The sequence below is a fragment of the Eurosta solidaginis genome, chromosome 5 (assembly GCF_040869045.1).
Source record: "Eurosta solidaginis isolate ZX-2024a chromosome 5, ASM4086904v1, whole genome shotgun sequence".
Lineage (NCBI taxonomy): Eukaryota > Metazoa > Arthropoda > Insecta > Diptera > Tephritidae > Eurosta > Eurosta solidaginis.
Genome location: NC_090323.1, coordinates 128,048,549 through 128,064,615, shown reverse-complemented (window position 1 = coordinate 128,064,615; position 16,067 = coordinate 128,048,549). Strand labels below are relative to the sequence as shown.

Sequence of the window (16,067 nt, the reverse complement as noted above, 5' to 3'; positions counted from 1 at the left end):
TCACAATTTTAAAATACGAACGCGTATGCGGAAATGGTCCTTAATTTTGTTTAGTACTGAGTAAAATGCTTCCTTTCAAATCTGCAAAATAACTTCATATGAAACTCATTATTTGTCACTTAAACATTTTCTTACTTGGTGCTTGGTAGTTCCAAGGGATTGGAATGATCACGCGAATGCTTTCCGTATTCGCGACATGTCAGTCACCAACATTTTTGTCATTATAAAATAGATTTCATATAATATTAATAAAAAAATCACATTTGAAAATGCTTAAATTTCTGCCACAAATTGATCAGCTGTTTATTTATCTGTCAAATCATCACTTTCTGAAGTTGGCAACTCAATTCAATTTCAACTGAAATAAGTTGTAATTCGTAATACCAAACAGGAGTTGAGTTGTCTTAAAGTTGAGTTGTTTTAATTACAACCCAACTAAGTTGAGTTGTAAACGGTAATAGGGGCAATATGCGCCTATTACCGTTTACAACTCAACTCTGGTTGAGTTGAAATTTTGCAATTTGGTATTACGGATTACAACTCAACCTGTCAAAAAAAAAATGTCGGTTGAGTTGTCTAGTCTAACAACTTTTTGTGGCATTAACGTTTACAACGTTGTGTTAGTGTAGTTGTCAAAGACGTCAAAATCTTACAACTGATTACTAGCAGTTGTCTCATACAATTATGCAGTTGTTTTGAAAAAATGTAACGTTTTAGAAATCGGTTCACCACCTAATTTTAACAAAAATTTTCAAAATTGGTATCAAAAGCACGTTTCGACCTCCGATTTGAGAATACCAAAACAAAAATTAAAAATTTAATTTCTTATAAAATCTAATTTTTTGTGGTTGTTGTATTTTTCAAGATTTTTTGTACACACTAATGTAGAAAGGCGTTGGACCCACCCAGGGTTATTTTTACAAATCGCGGCCAAAGACCACCAACGCAGAAGGATATTCTGTGCAAAAAAAACTGTGGAACGGGCCTCATATTTCGGACCCTCTAGCGCCATTTTGTGGGTTTTTGTAAATATTTTTCGACAGAAATAAAATTTTTCATTTCCGCTTACGAATCCCAAAAACGGAGATCGAAACGCGTCTTTTGATACCATCTTTGACAAGAGTTAGATGGTGCACGGGCTCATAAAACGTTACCAAAAAAAAAACTAAAGCCGGTATTTAAACCTTTTTTAATCAACTTTAAGACAACTCAGAACTTCAAAACAACGCCAACTTCAGAAAGTGATGATTTGACATATAAATGAACAGCTGGTCAATTTGTGGCGGAAATTTAAGCGTTAAAATCCAAACAGCAAAAATTGTATTCTACTCAAACAGGATTCCCAGGAGTAGTGGTTAGTATCAATGGGACTCACGTTCGCCTAATTTCACTTATTTTGGCTGTATCCGAACTGCCGCCAGCCTCGTCCAACTTCGGAATGTTGATTAATCAACAATTTTGTACACATTTATAAAAAAAACTACTTTTAAACAAAGGATTACATTGAATAACGTTTTGATTTTATGGAGCGACATTCCGAAGTTGGACGAGGCTGGCGGCAGTTCGGATACAGCCAAAATAAGTGAAATTAGGCGAACGTGAGTCCCATTGATACTAACCACTACTCCTGGGAATCCTGTTTGAGTAGAATACAATTTTTGCTGTTTGGATTTTAACGCTTAAATTTCCGCCACAAATTGACCAGCTGTTCATTTATATGTCAAATCATCACTTTCTGAAGTTGGCGTTGTTTTGAAGTTCTGAGTTGTCTTAAAGTTGAGTTGTTTTAATTAAAACCCAACTAAGTTGCGTTGTAAACGGCAATAGGGGCCTAAGTTGAGTTGTATACCGTAATAGGGGCAATATACTCAACGCGCGGTACGACACAAGTATTTCATCAATGCTGAACACTCTTAAATGGCTGAACGTAAAGCAACTAATCTCCTTTCACACAATGAAATATATATACAACATTAAGACAGGAGCACTTCCGGACTACCTGAGAGAGAACTTAAGCTACAGCAGTGATACACACACCTATCCTACTAGAGACAGGCACAATTTCAAATTACCACGTTGCCAGACAGAAAATGCAAAGTAGATCTGTACTATAAAGGCTTGAAAATGTTTAATGAGTTACCTGTAGATATTAAAACGTGCAATAATTTGAAGAAATTTAAAAACCTATTATATAATTATTGTAAAACATATATTTAATACGAATTATATAAAATCAAAAGGATTATAGGCCATATGGCTGTGATTAAATAAATAAATAAATAAATAAAATATAAATCGTTCCCGAGATAGTCGGGCTAGCACCTTAATGGTGCTGTGTTACGGGAGCGTACCGGATCTGTATCCAGCAAAGGATCATCACATCGATAACACACCCCAAAACCTTCGGGGAGCAACCTTATCGCTACAACAACAACAGCAAACTCACAACATAAATACGAGGAACAAACATAAATTCAAATTGCCGTTTTTTTAGAACTGAAATTGATCAACAGAATACTTTCTACAAGGGTCTAAAAAGTTACAATGATCTGCCTATGGATATAAAAAGTTGCAACCAAATAACAGTCTTTAAAACAAAATTATATGAATATTGTAAAACCTTAGCTATAAGATAAAACAATGTAATTTAATCCAACTTACGAATTAGGCTTCTGGCCGTAATAAATAAATAAATAAATAACAACTGATTTATTCTTGATTATTTTCTATACAACGCCTTGTACTTTAATATGTCAGTTAATCGAAATCAATAAAAATTCTCTTTTGACTTGGCATTCTTCTGCACGGCGAATTGGTTGAATTCGCTTTGCCACCACCTGGTATGGATTCGCCATGACAATGCGTTGTATCAAGGCGAATCTATACCAGGTGGTGGCAAAGCGAATTCAATCAAATCGCCGTGTAGATGAATGTCAAGTCAAAAGAAAATTTTCATAGATTTCGATTAACTGACATTTTGTTGTACAAGGCTCAAGGCGAATCCATACCAGGTGGTGGCAAAACGAATTCAACAAATTCGCCACGCAGAAGAATGTTAAGTTAAAAGAAAAATTTTCATTGATTTCGATTAACCGACATATTGTTGTACAATGCTTTGTATGGAAAATTATCAAGAAGAAGCAATCAGCTGTTGGGATAACACCTCCTCTACTGAATTCGCCTTGACAGGGCTTTGTATGGAAAATTATCAAGAAGAAGCAATCAGCTGATGGGATAACACCACCTGGAACTGAATTCGCTTTGCAACCAATTCGCCGTGCAGGAGAATGTCAAGTCAAAAGAAAGTTTTCATTGATTTCGATTAACTGACATATTGTTGTGCAAGGCTTTGTATGGAAAATTATCAAGAAGAAGCAATCAGCTATTGGGATAACAACACCTCTACTGAATTCTCCGTCTACGCTCTTCGCTTGTAATTATGGGGATTCTATTTTTGACAAGGCGAAGTTCGTCGCATTTATTTCGTAGCGGCAGGGCTTGTGTTTACAGCTTTACTTACAAATTTTTCATTCTTGAGGTTGAATGTGAATATGAAATATATCTGCATATAATTATTTTATTACAAGTAAATATTTTTGTAACACAACAACAACGCATCCGCATTTGCCATTTCATGACAATATTTAGAGGAATCAAACCAATTGAGAGGGGCAAATCGTTGCCACAACAACTACAACATTCAAAAACCTACCACGATATCTTCGTTAGGACTGCCGCTTCCAGAATTAACATTGGATGATGTAGCTGAGGAAACCTTTGAAGAAAAATCATTGGTCGATTCTTTCTATGTACGTATTTGTGAAAATGTACCACAAAAGCAATCCAAAAAAGAGAAATTAGCATGCACGAAAACGGAAACACTTTATAATACTTACATTCAAGAATGGTGTATTTAAATCCTTTTCTTCATAACTTGGTTGGGTTGGAGGTATGTTATAAGCAAATGGAATTGTTGGTTGACTTACGCAGGCTACGGATGTGCCGCCACCTCCTCCACCTGTTCCTGGTCCTCGATTATATGGTGGAGGATAATTGAATGGCTTTACTGCGGGGGGGTCCGGGAGTGGGGGAAGTGCCGGATATCCAATAAAACCAATATGTGGGGGACCACCTGACCCCTTTCCAAGGTTATTTCTATCAGATAAATCGATCAGATGAGGCTGGGGTTGATCAGCTTGAAAAGATATAATAATATTATTTAAATACAAAAATTGTATACTATGACATACTACAATTGTTTTCTTCTTGCATGATTTGGGGATCAGGTTCATACTCAATGTTATAATTCTTGGCAATTTCAATCAAATATTTTTCCACCAGTAATTTAGGTGGGGCTTGAAGCTGTAATTTATGCATTAGCTTTTCAGATACTTGATGGTCCCCTGTCGCTGTACGAGACTGCTCCCCAAAATGGGGACCATATTTTGAAATGAAAATATCGGAAATCACTTTGAGCTCGACAACATCACTTTGAAGTCGGGGACATACCCAAACTAAACTGTAGACGGCTTCAGCTATTCCATCATCAAGATCTTTCATCTGCGTAATAAGACCAAAACGAGCTAACAACAAGTCACAATACATTTCAATTATTTCCATGGCTTCTACAAGATAATCCTCCCTAAAAGTTTGGTTAAAAAGGGAAATATGAGATTTAGCAAAAAATAAGGTAATAGTCTAGTTGAGGGGTCGACTGCTAATACGCTACCAAAAATATCGAGAGAGGTGTCAAACGACGCGTCTTGACATCAGTATTAATAATCCGATGGCGGAAAATAAAAATTTTAACGCGTTCAAAAGATATTAACGAAAAACCGAAAAAAGACCCGCGGGTACCTCCGAAACCGGGGGTCGGATCCATAGTATTTTTGCGCAGAACACCTTTCTGCGTTGGGGGCCTTCGGCCGAGCTTATAAAAAATAACCCTGGGCTACGCCATGCCAAGTACGGGTGTGTGGTATAACCGTGGCTACCGCAACGGTGAAGCACAATTTTTTTTTGTGGGTACAAACACAACAACAACCACATGGAAATCGCCAACTTCAACTGCAAATATCTCCGGACAGAGATAAAATTGGTAATAGTCTAGTTGAGGGGTCGACTGCTAATACGCTACCAAAAATATCGAAAGAGGTATGTAAAGACGCGTATTAATCTCGAAAACAATAATCCGGAGGCGGAAAAGAAAAATTTTATTTCTGTCCGGAGATATTTGCAGTTGAATTTGGCGATTTTCATGTGGTTGTTGTTGTGTTTTTACCCAACAAAAAATTGTGCATACCACACACCCGGACTTGGCATGGTGTAGCCCAGGGTTATTTTTTATAAGCGCGGCCGAAGGCCCCCAACGCAGAAAGGTGTTCTGCGCAAGAATACTATGGATCCGGCCCCCAGTTTCGGAGGTACCCGCGGGTCTTTTTCGGTTTTTCGTTAATATCTTTTGAACGAGTTAAAATTTTTGGTAATAGTCTAGTTCAGGGGTCGACTGCTAATACGCTACCAAAAATATGGGAAGAGGTGTCAAACGACGCGTATTAATCTCGAGAACAATAATCCGATGGCGGAAAAAAAAATGTTATTTCTGTCCGGAGATATTTGCAGTTGAATTTGGCGATTTTCATGTGGTTGTTGTTGTGTTTTTACCCAACAAAAAATTGTGCATACCACACACCCGGACTTGGCATGGCGTAGCCCAGGGTTATTTTTTATAATCGCGGCCGAAGGCCGCCAACGCAGAAAGGTGTTTGGCGCAAAAATACTATGGATCCGACACCCGGTTTCGGAGGTACCCGCGGGTCTTTTTTTTGGTTTTTCGTTAATATCTTAAATATATTTTATTTCCCGCCTTCGGATTATTAATACTGATGTCAAGACGCGTCGTTTGACACCTCTCTCGATATTTTTGGTAGCGTATTAGCAGTCGACCCCTCAACTAGACTATTACCAAATTTTTATTTTCCGCCTTCGGATTATTATTTTTGATGTCAAGACGCGTAGTTTGACACCTCTCTCGATATTTTTGGTAGCGTATTAGCAGTCGACCCCTCAACTAGACTATTACCAAAAATAATTATAAGAAAATCAATTACCGTATTATGTGCTCTACACGGATGCGAGCACGTTCTATCTTTCCTGTAGCCAAGTAATCAGCAATCTCTTTCCGAGCTTTTTGAGCTAATTCTGCCTTTTTCTTTTCAAGTAATTTTAGTCTATTCAAGGCTAATCGGATATTTGTCTTTAACTTTGTATAGTTTGGTCCGCTGGAAAACATTTTTACACGTATATGCTGAAGTTCGCCGTAATTAAGTTAAATTATTAGCGAATGCTATTAACAAAGGCAATAATTTCACAAAAATTATACTTTAATGAGTCATCTTCCTTAACCAAATTATTGACATTCAATCAGAACACAACAGACCTAGTTGAAAAAATTGTACGCATTGCCATAGATTAGATTGATACGAATTTTGTTTACGCTCTCATATTTTCGCTCTCACGAAGGATTTATCTTCTAGTTATTGCTGGCAACAATCACACATAAATCCCTCGCGCCAGCTGAAGCGGGTGCCAGAATAAAAAATGTGCCAGCCAAAACGAAAAACGGGCCAACAATTTCGGTAAACTTTAGTTTGACCGACAACTGTAGAATAGTGTTCAAAAATTATGGGAAAAGGATAAAAATACTTGTTTTAGTGTAAGTATTATTAGTTCGAAGGCGGAGGGTAAATATCATTCCTCATTTAAAAGTTATCACTAAAAACAGGTTTTGTAAATATGAACTCCCGATTCAACCAGTCCATTTTTATCACAGAACCTGGAACGCCAGACATGTAGGATAAGCCCCATCCATTAAATAATGTTAACTATTATATCATAGGTCCGATTTACTGAAATTTCAAAAGAAAATATGGTTTTCACTGCGAGTTAAATACGTTACAATATTTGACTAATTAATTTATTCGAAATGTTAGTTTTACTTAGATTTGTTTATATTTAACTCTAACTAGTCGTATTATTGTAAAATAACTTAAGGAAATAAATATTTTACGACTATCGTTTTATTAAATGATTGAAACTATAATCGCCAAAATGTATGTCAAAAATCCCCATTTTCAGATCTATTCATTTTTGTTTGGAGTGGCATCAGTGATAAATGTTATAAAAAATGTGCATTTGGCAGCGCTCTCTCGAAACAAAGAGTTGCAAATCCATTCATCTATGCCATAGTTTCAATCATTTAATAAAACGATAGTCGTAAAATATTTATTTCCTTAAGTTATTTTACAATAATACGACTAGTTAGAGTTAAATATAAACAAATCTAAGTAAAACTAACATTTCGAATAAATTAATTAGTCAAATATTGTAACGTATTTAACTCGCAGTGAAAACCATATTTTCTTTTGAAATTTCAGTAAATCGGACCTATGATATAATAGTTAACATTTTTTAATGGATGGGGCTTATCCTACATGTCTGGCGTTCCAGGTTCTGTGATAAAAATGGACTGGTTGCATAGGGAGTTCATATTTACAAAACCTGTTTTTAGTGATAACTTTTAAATGAGAAATAATATTTACCCTCCGCCTTCGAACTAATAATACTTACACTAAAACAAGTATTCTTATCCTTTTTCCCATAATTTTTGAACGCTATTCTACAGTTGTAGGTCAAACTAAAGTTTATCAACATTTTTGGCACGTTTTTCGTTTTGGCTGGCACATTTTTTGTTCTGGCACCCGCTTCAGCTGGCGCGAGGGATTTATCTGTAATTGTTGCCAGCAACAACTAGAAGATAAATCCGTCGTGAGAGCGAAAATATGAGAGCGTAAACAAAAGATTCGTATCAATTTAATCTATGACGCATACCAAAGATCATTGTGAATCAAATTCATTCATTTACCGTCTTTCAGTGAGTTTTACAGCTCCGTCTCACGCTCAATTCTCACGGGAATGCTCTGGATCATTGAGAGACTTGAGACGCAGATGTAGTGAAATTTTCGCACACGTGAAATGTGATAGGCAGATGTCGCCGCTGTTTTTCATTTAACTCATACGGCGAAAGGCTAAGCAGCGACATCTATTTTTGAAAAAGTAGGTATATTAAAGGCCGCGTTGCCAACCTGAAAAGAAGTAATTAACAAATTATCTGGCTCACAAATCAAACCAGACTTCTATCTGGATTTATCTGGCTCAAATCGTTGTTGTTGCATTTACATGCAAAATTATTTATCAGGCTCAGGATTTTGCCACCGGATGATAGCTATTGATTTGAACATAAAACGCTACCAAAATGCTAAAAAGTAGCCATATTGTACATTCTGTCAGGCAGTTAACGGATAAGATATCACACTTGTTTTATCCGCAATATAAGCGTGATATCTTGTCCACTGTGAATCATTAGCCATCATCCGGTGGCAAAATCCTGTGCCAGATAAATAATTTTGCATGTAAATGCAACAACACCGATTTGAGCCAGATAAATCCAAATAGAAGTCTGGTTCAATTTGTGAGCCAGATAATTTGTTAATTACTTCTTTTTAGTTTGGCAACGTTGCCTTTAATAAACCTAATTTTTCAAAAATATATGTCGCTGCTTAGCCTTTCGCCGTATGAGTTAAATGGAAAACAGCGGAAACGTCTGCCTATCACATTTTGCGCTTGCGAAAATTTCACAACATCTGCTTCTCGAGTCTCTCAATGATCCAGAGCATTCCCTTGAGAATTGAGCGTGAGCCGGAGCTGTGAAACTCACTGGATGACTGCAGTTGATTCATTGATTCACAATGATCTTATCTATCAACTGCCTGACAGGATGTTCAATATGGCTCCTTTTTAGCGTTTTGACAGGGTGTTCAATACGTCAGCTCATAGGGCGGGTGATAGAAAGAGATACCGAATGAGACAGCGAAAGTAATTTACAAATCAGGTGACCCAATCACTTTGGAATTTTGACGTCTATACAGAAGATATCACACTTAGGTTTATTCACAATGTTGCCAATTCACATACAAAATTGCAGTTTTTAACTGTGAAGAATGTTAGAAAAGTTACCAACGAGTGGGAAAAATAATTTCACTTGCAAAATTTGCCAGCACCCTTAGCCAAAGCAAATGTCAAACTCTTCTTCTTGCGTTTATCTTGAATCAAAAGTTGGGAGTTGGCTACTTTTTCATAGTAGATGGCGCCAGTGTTGCTCGATCTGTCGTTCTTCATAAAAGGCCCTACACATAAGCAGATTTCCATATAGATGCGTTTTACTCAACCTTACGCATTATGAGTAGATTGCCTGTATTTTTATGGGGAGCGGTAGATTCAGCGTCACTGACGCCATCTGTTATGGAAAAGTAGCCTACTGCCAAATTTTGTTACAAGCAAAACATAAGAAGAAGAATTTGACATACCCCCAGCGGGTTAGGGGGTCAGAATATACCCGCAGTAGGTATGCCTGTCGTAAGAGGCGACTAAAATACCATATTCAAGAGGCTGTGTGGCGGAACCCTTCAGGTTGCCAGCGCAATATATAGCTTCTCTAAACCCAATTGTCAACCTCACCTATCCGCGGCGAATCCTGTTTCACTAACAGACGAGGCTTTGGCGACCCCAAGCTCATCATGGAACTTGGGGTGGGGAGGCAGGGATGGCCTGAAGGTTTAATGTGGCCACATAAATCGTTCCCGAGATGGTCGGGCTAGCACCTTAATGATGCTGTGTTACCGTAGCGTACTGGATCTGTATCGGGGAGCACAAATCACACACACAAGATCAGCTGTTTGTTATGGGCAGTTTTTACGTCATTTTCCTTTAGCTCTTGTTTTTTCTCTCTTTCTTTCATTCGCCAAGCAGTCAAGTGTGACGTAGTTGCGCAGAACGAAGCAATTTTGAACTCGTAAATGCGCAATCTTCTATGTGTGATTTGTGTTCGGGGAGCAACCTTATCGCTACAACAACAACAGCAAAAATTTGACATTTGCTTTGGCTAAGGGTGTTGGCACAGCTTGCAAGTAAAATTATTTTGCACTCGTTGGGAACTTTTCTAATATTATGTTCAAACAGAAAAACAAATTGAAGCAATTTTTATTTAAATTGAGTGGTGTTCATACAACTCAATTTAGCTTACACAATAGCCGTGTTTTTTTACACGCGTATAAGTTTACGTTTGCGCGTAAAAAAAAAACGCTTATCCTCGCTTAGATAGTGCTTAGGAGACCCATCTAGCGGCAGTGGTTAAACAACTAGCTACAGCACAAGGTGTACCGAAAAGCGGAGACACAACCCTCTAACGGCAATGGTGTGTAACATATACCTGAATCAGTTGCGATGAATTATGGACACGCACAATTTTAAGAGGTGATACATAGAATTAGTGTAGAGGTGAAACATAGACACATATTTCAGTTACATCTGAGTATAATGCGTACTGAAATTCTGAGGTGTATTTAAAGTTTAACGCAGTCCACATAAAGTTAAGCGTAAACAAATAAGGATCATCAAATTCTTTAGCCCATCATTTAATAAATCCAAGTACAACCGATGCTTTGTTTACGATAGATGAAATATGCATGTTAAAGCTCAATTTCGCATCAAAAAGAACACCTAGGTCACATACTACAGATATACGCTCCAAGGGAGCACCATCTAGCATATAGGATTTTAAAACTGGGTTGACTCTGTGAAATTTCATTAGTTTACATTTGCAGCAGTTCAAAACTAATAGATTTACTGTACACCATAATTGAAATGAGTCCAAATCGGCTTGAAGTAGATCCAAACGAGAAGAGTCAGAAGGCAAGTATATATAGCATAGTTTTACATCATCCGAATACATTAGAGGACGGGAATACAAAATAACCTTAGGTGAGTCATTTATAAAAAGACGCTGCCTACAGGGATACGTTAAAAGCGAGCGCGACAAGAGGAGTGTGTGAACGCTATCGTGAGTTGAAAAGGGAAGCGAGACGCCTTTTCAGGAAGAAAAAAGCAGAAGCAGAAAGGCGTGAGTGCGAGGAGCTTGAGCTGCTAGCCACCAGGAATAACGCCCGAAAATTCTACCAAAAAATACGGCGACAGACGGAAGGTTTTAAGACCGGGGCAAACTCCTGTAGGAATGAAAACGGCGACCTTGTAACTGATGTCCAGAGAGTGCTTAGATTATGGAGGGAACACTTCTCTGCTCTCCTAAATGGAGGCAGCAATTCACCGCGCAGAGATGAAGAACCCGATCCCGCAATCGATGATGATGGAATATATGTCCCCCCGCCCGATTATGACGAAGTTAGAATAGCAATAACCAGATTGAAAAACAACAAGGCCGTGGGCGCTGATGGATTGCCTGCGGAGCTATTCAAGTTCGGCGGCGAGGAGTTGGTAAGGCGCATGCAGCAGCTTCTTAGCAAAATATGGGCGGACGAAAGTATGCCCGACGGTTGGAATCTAAGTGTTCTTTGCCCAGTCCACAAGAAGGGGGATACTGCAAAATGCACCAACTATCGTGGAATCAGCCTTCTTAATATCGCATATAAGGTCCTTTCAAGTGTATTGTGCGAAAGATTGAAGCCCACCGTGAACCGGCTGATTGGACCTTATCAGTGCGGCTTCAGACCTGGTAAATCTACCATCGACCAGATTTTCACAATGCGCCAAATCTTGGAAAAAACCCGTGAAAAGAGAATCGACACACATCACCTCTTCGTCGACTTTAAAGCCGCCTTCGACATCACGAAAAGGAGCTGCCTATATGCCGCTATGTCTGAATTTGGTTTCCCCGCAAAACTTATACGGCTGTGCAAAATGACGTTGAGCAACACCATCAGCTCAGTCAGAATTGGGAAGGACCTCTCCGAGCCGTTCGAAACTAAACGAGGTTTCAGACAGGGTGACCCCCTATCGTGCGATTTCTTTAATTTGATGCTGGAGAAAATTATACTAGCTGCAGAACTTAACCGCACTGGAACAATATACTATAAAAGCGTGCAATTACTGGCATATGCTGATGACATTGATATCATCGGCCTAAACACCCGCGCTGTTAGTTCTGCTTACTCCAAGCTGGAAAAAGAAGCGGTAAAGATGGGTTTGATGGTGAATGAGGACAAAACGGAGTACCTGCTGTCATCGAGCAAAGAGTCAGCGCATATGCGCCTTGGCAACCACGCTACTGTTGGCAGCCATAATTTCGAAATAGTAAAAGACTTCGTTTATTTGGGAACCAGCATCAACATTAGCAACAACATCAGCACTGAAATCCAGCGAAGAATCAATCTTGCCAATAAATGCTACTTTGGACTAGGTAGGCAATTGAGAGTAAAGTCCTCTCTCGGGGAACGAAAATCATACTCTACAAGTCACTTATCGTACCCGTCCTGCTATATGGGGCAGAAGCATGGACCATGACAACAGCAGATGAAGCGGCTTTGGGAGTGTTCGAGAGAAAAGTTCTTCGAAAGATTTATGGACCTCTACGCGTTGGCGATGGCGAGTACCGAAGAAGATTTAATGATGAGCTGTACGAGCTATACGCAGACATCAACATAGTCCAGCGAATTAAAACGCAGCGGCTGCGCTGGCTAGGCCATGTTATGCGAATGAAAGATGATGCTCCGGCCAAGAAAGTGTTTCTATCGGAACCCGCCTATGGAAGCAGAGGTAGAGGGCGGCCCCCACTCCGTTGGAAGGACCAGGTGGAAAACGATTTAAACTCCCTTGGTGTGACCAATTGGCGCCGGTTGGCGGAGCGAAGGAGCGACTGGCGCACCTTGTTGGACGGCCATAACCGTTTAGACGGTTAATCGCCAATTAAGTAAGTAAGTAAGTAAGAGTCATTTATAAAAAGGGTAAAAAGTAATGGACCCAAATGGCTACCCTGAGGCACACCAGAAGTTACTTCTATCAACTTTGAGAGGCGGTTTTTAAACATAACTAGCTGAGTTCTATTTAAGAAGTAGCTGCAAAGCCAAAGCAATAAATTCTTCGGAAAACCCAGTAAGTCAAGTTTATGAGTTAAAAGCTCATGATTAACAGAATCAAATGCTTTGCTGAAGTCGGTATAAATAACATCGGTTTGCTTTTTGGATAAAAATCCATCCATAACTAGAGAGGTGAACTCAAACAAGTTGGTTGTGGTTGACCTTCTGATCATAAAGAACTACATATATATTGAATTTGGCAGGTGATGATCTTTTCAAACATTTTAGGAATAGCCGAAAATTGAGCTATGCCCCTGTAGTTCTCAATATTGGACCTACTACCTTTCTTATGTAAGGGAATAATAAGTTATTGCTTCCAAATTGAAGAGAATACAGAAGATTCAAGAGATAGCGTAAATAATGTAAGGATCGGCTTGGATAAATTGACAGCGCAGAACTTTAGCACACAACTAGGAACACCATCTGGACCCGGAGAGGAATCGTTTTCAGCTCCAGAAGACTCTTCAGAACAATATCTATATCTCTGACAGGATCTAGAATACAATTAGAACTGTCTAAGGTGTACGGATAAAGATCTGATTGAAAAAGCTCAGATGAATAGTCCAACTTAAAATATTCAGCAAATAAGCTGACAACATCATCATCCGAGCCTGCGTCCTTACATCCATAGGCAAAAACATACGGAAATCCTGAGGTTTTTCTCTTGTAATTGACAAAACTAAAGAATTGTCTCGGGTTGTTAAAAAATTGAAGCTTACACCGGTTTAAGTAACATTTATAGCACTGCTGATTAAGACGATGAAAGTTTGATCTAGCAAGTAAATATTTAGAAAATCGGAGCATGACCCTGATATTTTAAATCGTTTGTGTAGCCTAGATTTAATATTATATAGTTTTACAAGATGTCTTGAGAGAAACGGGGGTTTGTCCGTTCGAGGATTGCCATGACGAAGAGGCAAACAGTATACACAGATAATTCAGCTTATTAAAATTTGCTTTATTAAAACATCTTGATCGAAAGCTAAATATTACTTTTGCTGCATCAAACCACGCTGGCTGAGCATAATCAAGCATTATTTCAAGTGTAGGATGTAGTGGATCCTCTAGAAGTGATAATGGAAGAATTCGCTTGAGGGCAATACCCACAAGTTCATTCGCAAATACTAAATCCAGCATTTTATTTTTGCAATTTAATATATTGTTTAAGTGTAGTAAATTTATATCAAGCAGGCTTTTAGAAAAATCGTTCTGAGTGGTGGACGTCAAAAAGTTTAATTCGTTGTTATTAATCCAACTTACTGTAGGCAAATTGAAGTAACCAAGCACCACCAGGCGGTCCCTATCTCGCAAGTGAGAGTAAACATTACGTATAGATAAGCTATGTTGAGTATAAACATGCATATCCGAACATGGCGGTATATAGCAGCAGCAAATAAATAGACTAGCACTACGTAATCTTTACTGCTATAAATTCAATGTCAGATCCATTGTCCAACGACAGTAATTCTGACGGTAACCTAGGGTCTACGGCTATAAGGACACCGCCCCCCTAGATACACGATCGCGCCTATAAACGACATAGTTACACGAGAAAATCTGTGAGTTATAATTATCTTCCTTAATCCAAGTCTCAGCAAAGGCTATCACTTGCGCTGTGAACGAAAAACTGTTTAGAAATAACGAACTCAATTTGGATCGTAAGCCACGAACATTCTGATAATGAATAAATATATAAGACAAACCGATATTTACGTCTGCGGTATTCTTGTCGAGTCCGGTAAGTTTTTTGAAATTCTTACATTTGCCTTTTTTGTGGACAAATGTACCACCGAATGTTTCCGCCAAAGAGAACGTTCATGAATTTTGTCAAAGTATGCATCAGGCATTGATATTTTGAAAGACGAGATGTCCGTTTCATACTTAAAATTAAATTTGTAAACACTTAATTTAATTAGGCGAATGGAATGGAATGAAAAAATTAAACCTTGATTTATTGTGTGTTGTAAGAAAATATTGTTCATTTTGAGTTTGCCATCTTCTTTTGACAATCCCTACTCCAGTGAAATTAAAAAAATAAAATCAGCTGATGAGATGAGCCAACCATATAGTTGAGCCATGCGTAACTGACGTTTAAATCTACTCAATAAACACATTTTACAAGGTTGCATTTGCAGTTTGAAACAATTTATTACGCAATTTTTTTTAAATTGGCAATTTATTATAAGTTGCGTAGTAAATTGCCCAAATCGTATAATTTGCCAATTTGGTGTGTGTTTGTACATAGTATAACGTTTTTCGCAATTAAAAACTGCAATTTAACAAATGTATAGAAAACAAATATTTTAGCAAGCATTTTTCTTGTGTAGGGAGAATGTTTATAACAGTGCTTCGCGAAATTTTGTATGGGAATGGCGAAATAAACTTCAATTTCCACGTCTGAAGTTCCTTCATATTTATAAACGCAACATCTTGGCTGACTGTGGGGATGTTATGGGAATGCATAAGCTTGTGTTTAACGCATCTACATGCAAAATTTCATTGTGCTGCGGCCTTTAATTGGCCCTTTAATGCATCGAATTACAAATACAAAGTATTATTTATTCACTCGTTTAAAATATTAAATTTATGCTCAAAACAATTTTTTTTACTAGATTAACAAAATCAATCTTCGCGCTCCAATGGACAGTGATTCAGATGCCGATGAAAATTGAACATGCCAATGCAACAACGAATTGATCCACACGGATCAACTTTGCTAGTTGAATTATTCTTCCCACTTGTTGGTACTTTTCTAACATGTTTCACAGTTAAAAACTGCAATTAAACATATTAATTGGACAAAAATAAGTTAGCAAGCAGTTTTCTTGTATATTGAGAATGTTTACAACAGTGCTTCTCGAAATTTTATATGTAAATGCATGAAGCGAAATAAACTTCAATTGCCAAGTCTGAAGTTGCTTTATATTTACAAATGTAACATTGTGTGTTTGTGGCCATTTTACTGGCATGCATAAGATTGCAGTGAACGCATTTATTGCTATGTAGTTCTGTTTGACGTTTAATTTTTTCATATAGAAGAAATGTAAAGTGGGACTACATGAACAGTTAAAATTTTTGTCA

The 16,067-nt window shown here is 38.0% G+C and overlaps 1 protein-coding gene across 5 annotated transcripts in view; it reads right to left on the bottom strand.

Moving 5' to 3' along the window:
• Ist1 (IST1-like protein) overlaps nucleotides 1–6,484 on the bottom strand; it is a 71,682-nt gene extending 65,198 nt beyond the window's left edge. For 2 of the 5 annotated variants that reach the window (XM_067788261.1, XM_067788263.1), the window contains exons 1-4: nucleotides 6,111–6,483; nucleotides 4,251–4,642; nucleotides 3,897–4,195; nucleotides 3,713–3,805 (exon numbers count right to left, since the gene is read on the bottom strand). In XM_067788261.1, coding sequence (XP_067644362.1) covers nucleotides 3,713–3,805; nucleotides 3,897–4,195; nucleotides 4,251–4,642; nucleotides 6,111–6,292 — 966 coding nt within the window. In that variant the 5' untranslated portion in view covers nucleotides 6,293–6,483. Of the gene's footprint in view, nucleotides 1–3,712; nucleotides 3,806–3,896; nucleotides 4,196–4,250; nucleotides 4,643–6,110 lie in introns of all 5 variants that reach the window. The other 3 variants (XM_067788264.1, XM_067788265.1, XM_067788266.1) reach the window with 3 other exon arrangements.
• Nucleotides 6,485–16,067: the final 9,583 nt, after the last annotated feature.